Source organism: Durio zibethinus, chromosome 4, assembly GCF_047325235.1.
Source record: "Durio zibethinus cultivar Kanyao isolate XHJ-2024 chromosome 4, ASM4732523v1, whole genome shotgun sequence".
In the NCBI taxonomy this organism is placed as follows: domain Eukaryota; kingdom Viridiplantae; phylum Streptophyta; class Magnoliopsida; order Malvales; family Malvaceae; genus Durio; species Durio zibethinus.
Genome location: NC_143165.1, coordinates 955,409 through 972,787, shown reverse-complemented (window position 1 = coordinate 972,787; position 17,379 = coordinate 955,409). Strand labels below are relative to the sequence as shown.

Genomic DNA, 17,379 nt, shown 5'->3' with positions numbered 1-17,379 from the left:
TAATTTTTCAAAATTTTTTTAAAATTTTCATATTTTTGCATAAAATTTTAGATTTTTTATTATCAATTTTAGTATAAAATTTATCAATAGAGTTAACTTATTATTGAAATATTTGATTTATTAATACAACTATAAATTTACATAAAAAAATTGCACAAGATTAATTAAAATTTTACGTATGTTTCTAAAATTTGTGTAATAAATATGTGTATATAATTTCTTATAAAAATTCATAAAAATATTATTAAAGTTAAGTTTACCGGTTTACAATTTACAAATATTTTATTTTTTTACAAAGAAAAACGGTAATTTAAGAATAAAAAAGAGATTTGAATCCAATTGTATTTACTTATGTGTCTAATTTTACGATGGACTTGCTTTTAAATCTAGTAATTTAAAATATAACATGATAACACTACATAAATATAATACGAAAATAGAATATGAAAGTGACATGACTTAAAATTGTAACAATAATTATATATGATGATGACACGACATAAATATAATACGAAAATAGAATATAAAAGTGATATGGCTTAAAATTGTAACAATAACTATATATGAGTTTAACAAAATAAAAAATTATATTTTATATTTTTATTTTGACACGAATTATAACACGTAATTTTTATGTAAAACACAATAGATATAAAAATTTTAATATTTTCCACAACATAAATACATAAATCATTAGATCTACTTGATTTGTCTCCAATTTTATGTTTGATTTTTACTTTTGTTTCTTAAAGAGATATTCATGAAATAAAATAAATTTTCATTTTGAAAATCAGTAATATATTATATGGAATATGTTATTTAAAATTTACATTAATTAGCTATACAGTAGAATCTAAAAAAATAAAATGCGAACCATCACAATAATCAATACAAAATGCTTATGAAAATTAGAGGAAAAAAAATGTCTAACAACTAATAATACATTTAGGAAAACAACTTTTTGAAGAAGTTTATAACTTTATATTTTCAAATTAGGGTTTTAATTATCAATTAAAAAAATTATTTAAAAAGTTAATTTATAACTACATATTTTATATTTAAATTAAAATGAACAAAGAAAACTAGTTTGGGAAAGGATAAATAATTCTTATCATAAATACAGGGTTTTTTTTTTAATATTTTAAGTTATAATTATGATTCAAACTCTAATCTTTTAATTTTAGAGTGGACTCGAGTATCATTTATCTACATATTTTATATTTAAATTAAAATAAACATAAAAAACTAATTTGAGAAATGAATAAATAATTATTGTGTTTAATAAACATAATTGATTTTTTTAAAAATTTTTTGAATTATAATTGAAATTTAAATTTAAAATCTTCAATTCTAAAATTGATTGGAATGCCTCATTGTCATTGTTCAAATTTAATTCTTTAACATATTATGTAAACTATACATTGTTTACATAATTTATAAAAAAACAATTAAAACTGTTCCCCTATTTATAACTTTAAAGCCAAATCATTTTTGTCTTAAAAAATAATTTGAGGAGTAATTTTGGAACTAATCTTTATATCTATTATTAACAATAAAAACCATCCCAACGTTATATTACATGAATAGATCATCAATGTCCAAAAAAAATTTAAGGGTAATTTTGAAATTAAAATTGAATCTATCAATCTTTATCATATTTTTTATGCAACATCATGAATTTTAATCCTAATTAAAATGGTAATTGAAGCCCATTTATCAATGAATTTTATGCTACCTGTTGATGTACGAAGGCATGTGTACCATTTGTTTATGTTTGAACATTTGTCATCAATAATGTCGATAAATCTCCTTATCCATAAGGAAAATATTTTTTAAAATAAAACTATTTAAATAAAAAATTTTGTCCTGCGACGAAGTGTGGGCAAATTTTCTAGTACTAAATTATAATAATCCTTCAAAAGTTAGGAAACCTACAAATGCAAGGATACAATCGCCTTTTCTCTTGTATATATTTTTCTTCTAATCATTCTATTAGGCTTTGGCAATATAAAAATATTGCAACCCTCCATTTTTTAATTGCTGCCATCGTTTCAAGTTCCAATATGTCTACTGAAATAGATCAAGTTTTAGTATCTTGTTTGAGTTTGAATTCGGACGGACAGGAGGCTTTTTTATGCATTCCATTAGCCACCACGTTTCCCAGGGATGATCAGTTCATTGTTGATCACGATGATGCTTACATGAAATATATGATCGTACTCGAAACTGATACTGTTGAGTTTCTTGAGGATGTTTTTGTTGATAATATTGATCCTCCAAAGATGATGAGGGCCGCCAGTAAAACAGCCATTGAAGGATTGGAGAAAGTAAACATCAATGGAACATCATTAGTGTCGTGTTTGGTGTGCTTTGAAGATTTTTCAATCGTGACAGAAGCCGGACGCTTGCCCTGCTCCCACATTTACCATATAGGTTGCATAGTTAAATGGCTTAAAGAGAGCAATGCATGTCCATTGTGCCGGTACAAAATGTCTATTGTCGATTTTGATCTGAATTCCACAATGCCTGCCCTTGACCCTGATGTGGATTCTAAGGATATGATTGCTGATGATAATTGATTCGGATGCCTTGCATGCTTATGTTTTCTTTTCTTTTCCTGCATTAATTGATCAACAAACTATATGTAGTGAAACTGTCCATTTGATATGCAGTAATTGAGTTAAGCTCCGGATTCGTTATGTTATTGTTTCTCTACATGATTATGCTGTCTCTACCACTATTGATATAAATTCTTGTGAAATAATTTGTTTTGTTATGCGGAGTTTTTGAATAATCTTGCAAGTGCTGCTGTTCATACTTTCTGAGAAAACTTTTGAGAACAAGATTGGTCCTGAAGAGAAACTGAGCCAATACATAATGTAGAGTTAGTATTTACCAATACATAATCATTAGCATGGAAGACATTCATTCACAGACCCTGTGTGGCCAGGAAGCTTATACAGGATGCATTTGTACACCATCCTATCCATACTACCAGCTGTGACCTTGCTTCCATCTGGTGATCAGCCACATTTCAACTTGTTCTTTTCAAAACACAACGATTCTGTGGTGCATAAGGGCGCATATCCCATTTGCAGAGTTTGCAATCCACACCATTGGTGAGAAGATAGGAACCATCCAGACTCAAACTCATACCAGTTATCATGTCTTGATGACCGTGAAGTGTCATGGTTCCCAAATCTTAACATCATTGTCAATGCCACCTGTAAAGATCTTATCTGATGCATCGGAGAAACTAACGGCTGTAATTTGGTATTTTATCAGGAAATGTTTGGATGGCACCTCTCCGTGATGGACAACACGAATTCACAACAGAAGAGTGTTCTGCCATCTTTTTAATTTGTTTCCCTGTTTCAACATCCCATGCTCTCAAAATTTTGTCAGGGCTAGCTGATGTTATCTGGGATCCATCACTGGTCCAATGAAGATCCAAGACTGCATTCTTGTGCCCTTTTAGAGCCATGAAGTTCTTGCAGTCACCATGGACATTCCAAGGAAAATTTTCTTCGTCATGCGATCCAGAAACGACAACAGTCCCAACTGGATTGAACCCAATCGTATATATAGCACTCTGATGTCCAGTCAGTAATATCATTGGTGGTTCCAGACTTGATGTACGTTCATAACACAAATTTAATAAGAAAATATAGTATCGAGATCTTATTAGGGGCGATAATGATTAATTGAATTCAATTTGATTTTTTTAAATATTATATAATATTATAAAAATTTAAAATTTGATCTAAATTTGAATTGAATTTTTATTCGATCTGAATCGAATTGAATTAATATATGATTTTTGTATAAAATATGATATAAATATAATATTTTATTTAAAAGAGAAGTAGATAACTTGGAAACATAAAATAAAAGAAAAAAAAAAACTTAATAGGCCGAGTAACTTGGGCTGAGACACTGGGTTTTAATAAAACTGTAAGCTTATTGGCTCATTTAAATAATTTAATTTAATTAGTACTACAATATTAAGAAGACAATAAAATTAACAGGAGGGAGCCACGATCACTCAACACAATGAAATTGATCATTGTAGAATTGGTAACTGACGAATGTTATTTGAATTTTTTTTATAAATTTTTTTGGTAAATAATTTATAAATTTATAAAAATTGAAAATAAAAATTAATAAATTAATAAATCATAATTAAATTAACTATTTACTTTAATTTTAAAAATAAAATAATTTTTTTCCTAAACTTTTAAAATAATAAAAATAAACACAATGACATTGCTCCATATAATTAAAAGAAGATGATAAAAAATCCTTATTTCTAATTGCTCTTTAAAAAGGCAATGCATTTCACTCACTCAAAATAACGATATTGGAATTGTTGATTATTTTAAATCACACAACTAATACTATTTATATCCTAAATTAAGGCTTCTCCCACAAATCCCAAAACCCAAAAAATAAATTTAAAAAGAAACCCCAAAACATTTCCAAATATTGCATCCATGTCCCTTGACTCAGAATCCTCTCCTTCCTCCAGTAGGGACTGGTTCTTCCCTTCACCTTCCTTCATCCACTCCACTTCCCACCATTCACGATCCGCAAATTACCCTCGGAAGTTCACCACGATCCCCAGACACTCCCCCCCTTCCGATTGGAAGAAGCCCCATAAAACGCCCACGTTTCGAAGCGTTTCGTCCTCTAGTTCCGCCTCCTATGGAGACCCCAACTACGGAAGGCTTCGCCGAAGAGTCGACTTCACTCTTAGGAGCGAGAGAACGTCGAAACACGAAGAAGAAGTCGCCGTTTTGGAACAGAAACGGGGCGTTTCGAATGCCGTTTCGGTTGAGAAAACGGCGTCCGGCGAAATGGGTATCCGGATTGCGGGTCAACGGTTTAAAATCCGGTGGCAGATGGCCTTCTCTATAGCTGTATGCGTTAAAAATTAAAAATTTATTGTTATCTTCTCTTCTTTTTGTTGATATTTTGATAGTTTTTGTATGTTTTGCTTTGCAGGTTTTAATTACAGCTTTTGGTTCTTTGGTTCACAAGAATTTCTCTTTACATAACCAAGTCATTGACTTGCAGGTACATTCAATATTTATGCTGCATTTCCCTTCAAAGCTGATAATATTTCATGCTTAGTTCAATGATAATGCTTTACAGTTGTTTAGTAAACTGAATTATTTTAGTCTATGAACTTGCTTCAATAGGCAAAAGTTGTTTTTTATTTTGGGGGGGGGGGGGGGAGATGGGGGGTTTCCTACGATTGAGTTCATTTTTCATATTTATAAAAAAATTTTATAACTTCCATTAAAATTCATACTTTCTTGATTCATTTGTAAACTGTTAACTGAGGCTATGTTTGGTTGTTACTTTTGATGTTTGCTTTTTGCTTCCTGAAAAGTTGCTGGATGCAATACCTCTATACCATAATTGATTAAATATAAGCAAATAGATAAAATATAGTAATACACATTCATACATAATTATCTCATACAACAATAATAACAACAACAACAACAACAAACTAAGGCTCATACTCTGGTGTCGGCTATATGAAAGGCCAAAAAACGAATCATGCTAGCTCGTAGTTTTGAATCTTCTTGCACCACTCATTTTTATAGAAAAACAACCTTTTCATCTACTTTCTTAATCCTCATATCATTTCTTATTAGTTGCATCTACGTCTTTCGTGATCTACCTCTATAAGCTTTGGTCTCTTTCAAATCCAGAAGCTTATTCACCTAACTGGTGCACAAATAGGCCTACATTTCACATACATAATACATAATTATCTCATATAAAAGAAAAATACTCCATACTTTTTAGTTACAAATTTTAGTTCTAATTATTCAGAAGTATTAGTATTTGTTTTTGTATGGAAATGCCTTTTTTGTCTTTTCCTTTCAAATTATAACAACCAAACGAAAAGTTAATTTTCTGCCGTTGATAGGAAACCCAATTCATTTCTTTAAATTAAAGGAAAATAATGATGACACATTACGCCTGTTGCTTATGAATGCTTTTTGAGCATTTATCAAATCTAGGGTTGATTTATGTAGTAGTAATAATAGAGCTAGTGTATGTGCATCTGTTCAAACTATAGGGTTCCAAACTTGATTAGTAATCATCTTTGACTCATGGTATATTAGTTATTACGAGAAAACTTGCTAAATAGAAAATTTCTTGCTTGCAGGACCAAATATCGGCTCTGAATATTAGATTACAAGCTTGCAATTTGTTGGACCCTCTAGATACTATTTCTTTATTGCAAGAGAATGATCATCTTTCCAGAAAAGGCTTAAAGATTCTAGCTCTGATGGTCTCAATTGCACTGTTATCCATGCCTATTTTTGTTTTCAAGTATATTGACTATATCTCTAAGTTGAGATCCTCAGATAATTCTTCTGAAAAGGTTGCACTTAATACACAACTTGAATATCGGGTTGATGTCTTTTTATCAGTTCATCCATATGCAAAGCCCCTTGCTTTACTGGTTGCAACTCTAATGCTTATTTGTCTCGGAGGGTTGGCACTCTTTGGCGTCACTGATGATAGCCTAGCAGATTGCCTTTGGTTATCTTGGACTTTTGTTGCTGATTCAGGTAACCATGCCAGCTCTGAAGGAATGGGTCCCAGATTAGTTTCTGTTTCTATAAGCTTTGGTGGGATGCTTATATTTGCAATGATGCTCGGGCTTGTTTCTGATGCAATTTCTGAGAAATTTGATTCGTTAAGGAAAGGAAGAAGTGAGGTTGTTGAGCAAAATCACACTCTAATTCTTGGGTGGAGTGATAAGTTGGTAAACTTTTAATTTCACAATTTATCTATGGTTATGAGTTATGACTCTCTCATGGGGGTTTGGTCTATTAAGTTTGTGCTTATTGGTTGATGGGAATGAGCTACTATATATAATCCATTTTCCCCGTAAATTAAGGCCAAACATTCTAGCATTAGAACCTTTTGCATGTACTTTCACCACAGTCATACCCATTATACATTTTTGATGGACACATATGCACATACAGTGATACAGGATAAAGGAAGTTGATTGGAGAAACAAATTATTTGGGACTTCGTTTATTTTTTTTCTTGTTTACTATGGGTTCAATTGGAAATTTTAGTATTTATGTACCTATTAGGACATTTAGGGTTATATTTGATATTTTGCCCTAAATCCATAAGTACTCATGTTGTCAGTTTCACTAATTCTAAATTATGATATTGAGATTTCTACCATATTGATTCTCTTTGTTTCCCTTTACTTTTTTTTTCAATTTTTTTTTATTCTTTTTGGTTTGTTGTTTTCCATCCCTAGTTCTTTTATTTCTCCCTAATTACTTCCATTGCTCTGAAATTTTCCCTATGATCTCTGTTATCTATCTTTTTCCCTATTCTTGTTCTACATTATACATGCATATCTATTTGCTGTGGTAAAACTAAGAAATAAACTATGGAAAACTAAGAGTAAAACTGAATGTATATTGAAAAACTGCTCATTAAGTATTATACAAGCACCTTAGGTTTATATACAACTAACTAGTGGGTAAACTAGGAAACTAAATCTTCCTAAAATTGATCTTATAATTGAGGGATTGTTTATCTTAATTTTTTATCCTTAATTCTAGGGATACAAATACTTAATTTTAGAGATACAAATATAAATATACAGATTACAAGATTACAACTAATTGTAAATAAGTGTTTTCCCACACTCCCCCTCAAGCTGGTGAATAGGTGTTTTTCATTCCCAGCTTGGAAATAATTTCTTGAAATATTGCACTGCTGAGACCTTTAGTTAACACATCTGCAAGTTGACCATTGGTTGATACATACAGTGAACAAATCAACCAATTGTCTAGTTTCTCTTTTATGAAATGCCGCTCTGCTTCAATGTGTTTTGTCTGTCATATTGCACAGGATTGTGTGCAATGCTTATTGCAGACTTATTATCACAGTAAAGTCTCATTGGTCCATCCCACTTGATCTTCAAGTCTTTTAGGATAATTTTTAACCATAATAGTTCACAAATTCCTTGAGCCATTGCTTTGAACTTTGCTTCAGCACTTGATCTTGCCACCACATTCTGTTTTTTACTCCTTCAAGTCACAAGATTAGCACCTAGGAAAGTGCAGTAGCTTGAGGTGGATCTTCTATCAGTTACTGAACTTGTATAATCAACATTTGTATATGCCTCTAGAACCAACCTTGAATTTCTTTTGAATAAGATACCTCTCCTAGGATTGGCTTTCAAATAGTGTAATATACGGTAGACAGCCTGTAGGTACACTTCTTTAGGACTATGCATAAATTGACTTATCACACTAACAGCATATGCTATATCAGCTCTAGTATGTGAGAGATAAATGAGTCTTTCAACTAATCTTTGGTACATCTTTCTATCTATAGTATCATCTTCATTAGCTTCTCCAAGTTTATGATTAGGATATATAAGGGTATTTGCAGGTTTACATGCGAGTTTCCCAGTTTTCTTCAAAAGATCCATCACATATTTCTGTTGTGAGATGAAAATACCATATCATGAGTGAGCTACTTCAATTCCTAGGAAGTACTTCAATCTCCCTAGCTCTGTTATCTCAAATTCTCTAGCCAAGCACTGTTTTAGAGATTCTCTCTTTTTCACCATCTCTTAGTTACAATTATATCATCAACATATACTAACAGAACTGTGACTCTCCCTAAATTAGAGTGCTTGATAAACAATGTGTGATCTCCTTGACTTTGCTTATATCCCATTGCTAGCATCACTTTGGAAAATCTCTCGAACCAAGTCCTAGGAGACTATTTAAGGCCATATGAAGCCTTTTTCAGCTTGTATACTTTGTTTGCTTCTAGTTGACCTCCAAATCCCGGTGGAACCTACATATATATTTCTTTTTCTAAATCACCATGTAGAAAAGCATTCTTTATGTCAAATTGTTGAAGTTGCCAACTGTAATTTGCAGCGAATGATAACAAAATCCTAATTGTGTTAATCTTGGCAACTGGAGCAAAAGTTACCTAATAATCCACTCTAGAAGTTTGAGTGTAGCCCTTAACCACCAACTTGGCTTTATACCTTTCAACAGTATCATCCACCTTGTATTTTATAGTGAAAACCCATTTACACTCATTTGGATTTTTTCCTTTAGGCAACTCTATCAGTTCCCATGTTTTATTTTTCTCTAAGACCTCCATTTCTATTTTCATGGTTTACCTCCATTTCTCACTGGATAATGCCTCGGATAATGTAGTTGGAATAGAAATAGTGTTTAGACTCACAAAAAAATTTTGTGGGATAGTGAGAATTTTTCAAATGACGCAAACTTAGAGATTAGGTATAGTGGATGCTTAGTACATTCTCTTCCTTTCCTAATGGCAATAGGTAGATCATAATCATTAGTTGTAGTTTTAGGAGATTCATGCTCATTTTGAGAAATAGAGTAAAAAACTGTAGTTATCTCATTTTTCAGAATTAGGATCAGGTTCTTAGACTTGCACTAGTTCAGAATCTGGAACTTTCTTGAGTACACCTGTAATTCCTTCATGGAATCAAGAACAATATTATCCTTTACCACATCTTCTGTGTTTTTGGAATGGGTTTAGACTCAAATTTAGTGTTTGACTTGCACTTAGAAGAAACAAGTTTCGATTCAGAAGAATTAATGGGTGAAAATGATGAAGAGGAGGATAAATCAAGCAAAAAGAAGTCTTTATCCTTATCTTCCATGAATGAAGTCTCCCCCCGAAGATAAGGTTGAGTAAAAAATGGTTTACTTTCTTCAAATGTGACATTTGCAAACACATAGAATTTTTTGGTAGGAGTATGATAACACTTATCCCTTTCTGAGTTGATGAATATCCCACAAAAATGCACTTAATTGCCTTAGGATCCAACTTCCCCCTATTGTGACTGTGAACATGAATAAATGATGTACAACCAAATATCCTAGGTGTGAGGTTGTTTGTGGCATTAAAGGTGGGATAGAATTATGAGAGTAGTTCTATAGGGGTTTTAAATCCCAAAACCCTTGAAGGTAACTTATTTATAATATGTGTGGCAGTGACGACAGTTTCTCCTAATAGGATTTGGGTACGTTTGCTTGAAAAAGTAAAGCTCGGGTTGTGGCTAGTAAATGATTATTTTTCTGTAGAGTATTAACATAAGATGACTCATGGATAATCCTTTCATTTTGGAAATAGGTAGATAAACTTTGGTTGAAATAGTCTCTTGCATTATTAGATCTAAATATCTTGATTTTCACTCCAAATTGATTTTGGATCATGCTTAGGAAGCTTAAAAACACACTATTCACATCAAATTTGGATTTAAGTAAAAATATCGAAGAGACTCTGGTACAATCATCTATGAAAGAAACAAATCACCTTGCACCAGAAATATAAGGAATTGTAGAAGGACCATATGCCACTATGAATCAAGTAAAAAAGAGTAGAACTTCTTTTATTGCTAACTGGAAAAGGCACACATCTATGCTTTGCAAGTTCATAAACATCACAATGAAAATTTTCGTCATTTAATAATTTGAACAAAGAAGGAAACATGTTTTTCAAAGTTCCAAAAGAAGGATGTCCAAGACGAAAATGATAAAGCCATATTTTGTCTTTATTGGGAAAATTTTTAGAAAGAAATGACAAAGGTAAACTATTCTTGATATTACTTGTGTTGTTTGATATCTCAAGGTAGTATAGTCTATCCTTCTCCTTAGCAAGTCCAATGCTCTTCCTCGAACTTTGGTCCCGAAATTCACAATAACAGGGATAAAAAGTCGCTCTGTAGTTCATAGAATAAGTTTTTGTATAGATATCAAATTAGTAGACAATCTAGGAACATGAAGAACATTTTTTAGAATGAATGAGGGATTAATTTGAACATCTCCTAATCTTGCCATTATAGTAAGTGAACCATCTGCAGCAATAATTTTCTTATTATTAGGGCAAAGGGTATATGTATTAAACTTTTGTGAGGAATGTGTCATATAGTTTGTAGCTCCTAAGTCAATGACCCAAGAACTCATAATAGGCGTAACCGAGACATTTAATCTATGAGAACCAGAAGCTTTACCTAAACTAGAGACCTTACCCAAATAACATACCCCAGTAGGCTTTTCGAGAGTTTTCAAAAGGCTTTTTAGTTTCTCAATCTTTTCGCTGTCCAACTCTCCTTGTTCCCGAGACTTCTGTAGTACTCTGGTGGTTTTCTAGTTGTCACTTCCTCAAATCGGGTAGTAGTGGCAAATTCTGCTATCTCTGGCATGTTTATCTTTCTCAAAATTGAAACGAGTCTTGATAATAAAGGTTTAACCAAAGATGATTCTAGGCAATGAAGGCCAAAGAACGAAAAAAATAAGAATGAAAGATTTAACAAGATTTGGCTATGAAGGCCTGAAATAGAATTTAGCAATGAAGGCTGAAAAAATTTTCTTCCCAAGAAGAGCCCAAAGCTCTGATACCATGTAGAAAAACTAAGAAATAAACTGTGTGAAAAACTAAGAGTAAAACTTAAATATATTGAAAAACTGCTCATTAAGAATTATACAAGCACCTTAGGTTTATATACAACTAACTAGTGGGTAAACTAGGAAGCTAATCTAAATCTTCCTAAAACTGATCCTATAACTGAGAGATTGTCTATCCTAATTTTTTGTCCTTAATTCTAGGGATACCAATACTTAATTCTAGAGATACAAATATAAATATACAGATTACAAGATTACAACCAGCTGTAAATAAGCGTGTTCCCACATTCGCATATGTGTATATTCTATACAAGATTCTAGGCTTATTGTCTGCTTTAGCATTTGGTATAGAATTATGCTTCTGACTTCACAAGAAGAGGGTTTGGCGTTTTTTTGAGTATTGAAAAAAATTGTTCTATTCCACTTTGGTAACTTATGAGTATCTCTATAAAGTTTTCAGACACAAATTGGTATGTATGATAGCTTTTTATGCTGTTGTTCTCTATATTGTTGATTATTTTGTTGTGGATGCAGGGTTCATTGCTCAATCAACTTGCCATAGCTAATGAGAGTTTGGGTGGAGGGATTGTTGTAGTGATGGCTGAACGGGACAAGGAGGAGATGGAGCTTGATATTGCTAAAATGGAGTTTGATTTCAGAGGGACATCTGTGATATGCAGAAGTGGAAGCCCTCTGATTGTGGCTGACCTGAAAAAAGTATGGTTCTTTTCTTCTTGATTCATATGTCAAAATAAGTTACCCTCTGCTGCAAAGCTGAGCTATCATATTGAACTGAATCAACTCTCTTCAAAGATAATCTAAAAATGAAAATCTGAATTGGGTAATGTAGTTGAGGAAACAAGGGGGTAATTTTAATCTCAACCTTGTTCTAGTTTTGTGCTTAAATTGCTTCAGGGTGGTTGCTGCACCTGCACTTTGCTTTAATTTCATCCTACATTTGTGCTACATGATCCGAGGATATTTTCTCTGCTGGTTGAAAAGATATCTAATGCTAAAGGGGTTTGTACATGTTGAAGCGACTAATTTTTATGCTAACATGCCAATTCTTTCAGGTATCTGTCTCCAAGGCCCGTGCAATCATTGTCCTTGCTGAAGATGGAAATGCTGACCAGGTCTTACGCAAATGTGTTAATGTTATGTACGTCTGATGTTGAATGATGGTTGCTCACTCTTGTTCATGGTGTAATGCAGAGTGATGCCCGTGCTTTGAGAACGGTCTTAAGTTTGACAGGAGTAAAGGAAGGGCTAAGAGGACATATTGTGGTGGAACTAAGTGATCTTGACAATGAGGTTCTGGTTAAACTTGTTGGTGGAGAACTTGTTGAAACTGTAGTAGCTCATGATGTTATTGGACGCTTGATGATTCAATGTGCACGGCAGCCAGGACTTGCTCAGGTTGGGTTCTGCAATTTTCAGTGTGAGAAGTTTGTTCAGTGATATTCTACTGATGGCAGTATGAATGTGATGTTCCTTGTTGTTCTTTGTGACTAAATTTTCTTTCTCCTTATTATTATGTTATTTAGCCCTATCCCTGTTTCCTTATCAGTTACATCTCTAGTAATTGTGGAGTGATTGTGACAGATATGGGAAGATATCCTTGGCTTTGAAAATTGTGAATTCTACATAAAAAGATGGCCGCAATTGGATGGTATGCAATTTGAGGATGTATTGATCAGTTTTCCTGATGCTGTTCCTTGTGGAGTCAAGGTTGCTTCCCGGGGGGGTAAAATTATCCTGAATCCTGATGACTCATATGCTCTACAAGAAGGCGATGAAGTGCTTGTTATAGCTGAAGATGATGATACCTATGCTCCAGGCGCATTACCTATGGTGATTTCATTTTGCTTTTTTCTTTTCCTAAATGCAAAAATAAATTTTGTGGTCATTCTTGCTAGCCTTTTCCATTTTCTTTTTGTGGTTCTATTTGGCCAATTCATTGCCTTATTCAAGTCAAGCTGCATTGACGCTCACTAGTTGGAGAAATCAATACAATAAATAAAAAAATAAAGACAGAAACAGATAAGTGTAAGAAAGAAAAAGCTCATGCAATTTGGGCAGAATTATATCATAGTTTTTGTTATCGGGTCTTCAGTCACTTTTCAGGTAGTTCTGTAAACTTTTCTCCGTCTGAACTGGTCATTTGTACATTGAGCTGATGCTCTATACCTGTTATGCAGACTTGATGAATGCAACTGTAGAGTTATCATAGATATTTTCCTTTTGTTGTCTATAGTAAGACATAGAGTTAGATCCTCTTGTAATTTGCCATTTATTTCCTGAAGTGAGAAAATGTTATAACAATCTGACCTTCTATTTATTACTAGAAAATTCTTGCCATTGCTATGTTCTGCAGTCAACACCATCAATGATGGTAGAATAAACTGGTGAAGAACTTGGAACAAAAAGTGGAGAGAATTGCCAATTGGTTGTTTCCATTTCTCTCTGTTTTCTCTAAGTCTAGTGTGATAAAGAATTTGTTGCTATAATTGTATAATAATCTTAAAAACTGACTAAGATAAATTAGGAATCAAAAGGGACCCGACCACATTTAGGTTGTGATTCATGAAAAAAGTCGCAATAGGGTGAGCCCATGATGAAATTTAGTAAGTGGGGCATACCATAGTTAAAACAACTTACAAAAATATAATCCATTTGGTCATTCAGGTCAAAGAAGCATCATTCATGCACATTGCTCGACCAGCAAGAAAGCCCCAGAAGATTCTACTTTGTGGATGGCGGAGAGACGTTGATGATATGATTGTGGTACGTTCTTTCTAATTGAAGCTCCTAATTCTGTTTCTCTTCGGCTGAATGCTGCAGGTGCGGAGAGGAAATTTACCTGGAGACTTTATTGTCCCAAAATCAACGGAAAAAATACTTCTTTGTGGTTGGCGACGGGATATGGAAGACATTATTATGGTAATTTTTTAAGGAATCTACAATGGTGCTCCCAAGTGCTTCCTGGTTGTAGCTTCCACTGTGCAAACTGTGGTGATTGATGTTTCAGATTTTCTCAATGATATTGTCACTCAATATCGGTGTTAATTGTCAATAAATCTTCACAAATTTCAAGACTTTTTCCCCATATTTTACTTCTGATGCGCAAAATAGAACCCATTTCAGTCTTTGCTTTATTACCAATGTGTACTCATTAATGTTTGTTTAGGTTTTGGATGCCTTCCTAGCTCCTGGATCAGAACTCTGGATGTTCAATGATGTTCTTGAAAATGAGAGGGAAAAAAAGCTTATTGATGGTGGTCTAGACATCAATAGATTGACAAATATAACATTGGTTAATCGTGAAGGTAATGCAGTTATACGACGTCACCTAGAAAGTCTTCCCTTGGAATCTTTTGATTCGGTAAGTATCTTTATCACTTGTATATTTATGAAACAACATACAGAAGGAATTGTCAGTTAATAAATCATGGTAATTGTTAAAAGGCACGGCAGCCACCTAGCAGATTTCCCATGATGATGTACATTTTTAGAGGAAGGTTGGATAATGTACATTTTAAGATGAAGGCTGCCATTCTATTGAAGAAGTTTGTAGACAGCTTGATTATTTTTTATGCCATTTAACATACAGTAGGTCATTTGTATCCTTAGTGGTTTTTTTTTTTTTTTTGAACTAGGATAGATGAAGAGGAAAGTTTCAGGGCTTCTAGAATATTTGTCCCCGTTTAATTTCTGAATATATTTTTGTGGTCTGTACAGATCCTAATTCTGGCTGATGAATCTGTGGAAGATTCAGCTATTCAAGCTGATTCAAGATCTCTTGCCACATTACTGTTGATTCGTGACATTCAGGTGCTTTGAGTTTTGATCTTTAAGTCAAATTTAATTTAATGGATTGGTTATTGAGTTTTTTGTTTTCATTTGGTCTTGACTTTTCTCCTTGCATAATAGAAAAGGCTTACCTTATTGTTGACATAGCCACCCCTGCCTAAATTGGCAATTCGTGTATTCGTGTCATGTCAAATATTGAAATTCATGTATTCGTTCCATATTTTGCACGAAAATAGCATGTCATAATTCGTGTCGATACGTGTCATAATTCATGTCAATACCAAAATATGAAATATATATAATTTTTTGTTTTGTTAAATCCATATATAGTTATTTTTAAAATTTTAAGCCGTGTCAATTTTGTATTGTATTTTCGTATCGTGTATGTGTCGTGTCACCTTGTCATTTTATTATTGCTATTCATGGTGGGCATGTTCTTGAATCTTAACAACGTATCACATGCTTATACTTCAAATATTGACTTCCAGTCTTTCTCTCTTTTCACAACTATAAGTTTCGCAATTCAAACATTTTGCTTATGGCAGGCCAAGCGTCTTCCATATAGAGAAGCTATGGTAACCCGAGGTCACAGAGGAAGTTTCTCACAAGGTTCTTGGATAGGGGAGATGCAGCAAGCTTCCGATAGATCAGTAATAATCAGTGAAATTCTGGATCCAAGGACTAAAAATTTATTATCCATGTCTAAGATTAGTGATTACGTTTTATCAAACGAGCTAGTCAGTATGGCATTAGCCATGGTTGCAGAGGATCGGCAAATAAATGATGTACTGGAAGAGCTTTTTGCAGAAGAGGTACTCTTTCTTTCATGTAGTCTTTACGTTGACTTGCTTATAAATGGTAGAAAAACAACAAAGTGCTTGGCTTTGCTCAGGCGGACTGCGGAGCCAGGGGGGCAGGCAGAGGTCACCCCGCCCCGCCCCATAATTTTTTTTACACCATTCTAGATCAGTAACTGAGCCTACCAAAAGTAGTATGCATCTCCTCTTTCCTCATTCAGTTCACTGTTTGGCTCCTTTTAGTTATTGTCTGGCTTCGCCTCCGGCTATACTTTCTGTACCAATTATGTTACCTTCTGAAAACTTAAACTTCTGCAAAAGTTACCCTGGAGATGCTATATTGTGTGAATGAGATTTGTCTAAGTATTGTTCCTTCCGTTGTGCAAAATAATCTTATATAAGAAATTTCACTGTCTATCTATATGTATCTTCTCACTACAATAACCTTATTAATCTAAAATCTTGTATTTTGTCAGGGAAATGAGCTGCATATTCAACAAGCGGATCTATATCTTCATGAAGGTGAAGAACTGAGTTTCTATGAAATAATCTTACGAGCTCGGCAGAGGAGAGAGATTGTCATAGGTTACCGTTTAGCAAATGCCGAGAGAGCTGTTATCAATCCCCCAGCTAAAAGTGAGAGAAGAAGATGGTCAGAGAAGGATGTATTTGTGGTAATCACGGAGAAGGAATGAGATGCTTGTTCTTTGTTATGCTGACATGTAAGATTCCATTTGAAATGGCTGAAAAATCGAAATTCTTATCAATCTGAAAAGTCTGGTCACTATCCTAGCTTCAACATTTCTCTTCCAATTTTGTATTCACAGAAACTACTTGAGCTGTAAATCATCCCTCCTTGCTGAATGTGTTGTTGTATATCAAATAAAAAAATCTAATAACAAGAGATCCTATCCCTCATCCAGTATGCCTAAACTAACATCAGCACTGGATTTCCGAGAAGCAGATAAGAGAGTAAAAAGCTAAGAAGAAAATATCTTACATGCCATCAATACAACTCAAAAATTGGAAGAATATGACATTACTAGATGCGTACTAATGTTAAAAAGAAAGGGATAATGGGCTTAAATATTATAAATTTTATAATATGGTATCTAAATTAAAAAAATTTATAATTAAATATGTAAATTATATTTAAATGTTTTAAATTATTTTAATTTTTTAATACTGTCAGAATAATGTTAATATAATATTTAAATGTTAATATAGATGACACGTGATTATGATGTAATTGTTATATATCATTTTAAAAAATAAAAAATAAAAAAAATTTATTTTAAAAAATT

At 33.0% G+C, this 17,379-nt stretch overlaps 1 protein-coding gene and 1 pseudogene across 3 annotated transcripts; one reads left to right on the top strand and one right to left on the bottom strand.

Moving 5' to 3' along the window:
• Positions 1-2,812: 2,812 nt before the first annotated feature.
• LOC111287685 (uncharacterized) lies at positions 2,813-4,495 on the bottom strand (annotated as a pseudogene).
• LOC111287414 (ion channel CASTOR-like) lies at positions 4,278-16,993 on the top strand. Of its 3 annotated transcripts, none has more exons than XM_022877953.2 (12): positions 4,278-4,919; positions 5,005-5,076; positions 6,188-6,793; positions 12,003-12,185; positions 12,542-12,601; positions 12,681-12,884; positions 13,071-13,319; positions 14,310-14,408; positions 14,656-14,850; positions 15,207-15,299; positions 15,824-16,090; positions 16,552-16,993. In XM_022877953.2, exons 1-12 carry the CDS (start codon positions 4,494-4,496, stop codon positions 16,768-16,770), a joined length of 2,673 nt encoding a protein of 890 aa, XP_022733688.2. In that variant the 5' UTR covers positions 4,278-4,493; the 3' UTR covers positions 16,771-16,993. The 3 variants fall into 3 exon arrangements, with proteins under 3 accessions (XP_022733688.2, XP_022733689.2, XP_089615073.1); XM_022877954.2 differs by lacking the exon at positions 14,310-14,408 and adding an exon at positions 14,154-14,252 and having other exon boundaries at positions 4,424-4,919; XM_089758947.1 differs by lacking the exons at positions 6,188-6,793; positions 14,310-14,408 and adding an exon at positions 14,154-14,252 and having other exon boundaries at positions 4,425-4,919.
• The last annotated feature ends 386 nt before the right edge of the window (positions 16,994-17,379 follow it).

Bases quoted from the DNA above. Each gene is read 5' to 3' on its own strand.
- LOC111287414 (XM_022877953.2), top strand. From the start codon at position 4,494: ATGTCCCTTGACTCAGAATCCTCTCCTTCCTCCAGTAGGGACTGGTTC. The intron at 12,602-12,680 runs GTCTTACGCAAA...GGTGTAATGCAG, and splicing joins AAGATGGAAATGCTGACCAG to AGTGATGCCCGTGCTTTGAG. The intron at 15,300-15,823 runs GTGCTTTGAGTT...TGCTTATGGCAG, and splicing joins TGTTGATTCGTGACATTCAG to GCCAAGCGTCTTCCATATAG.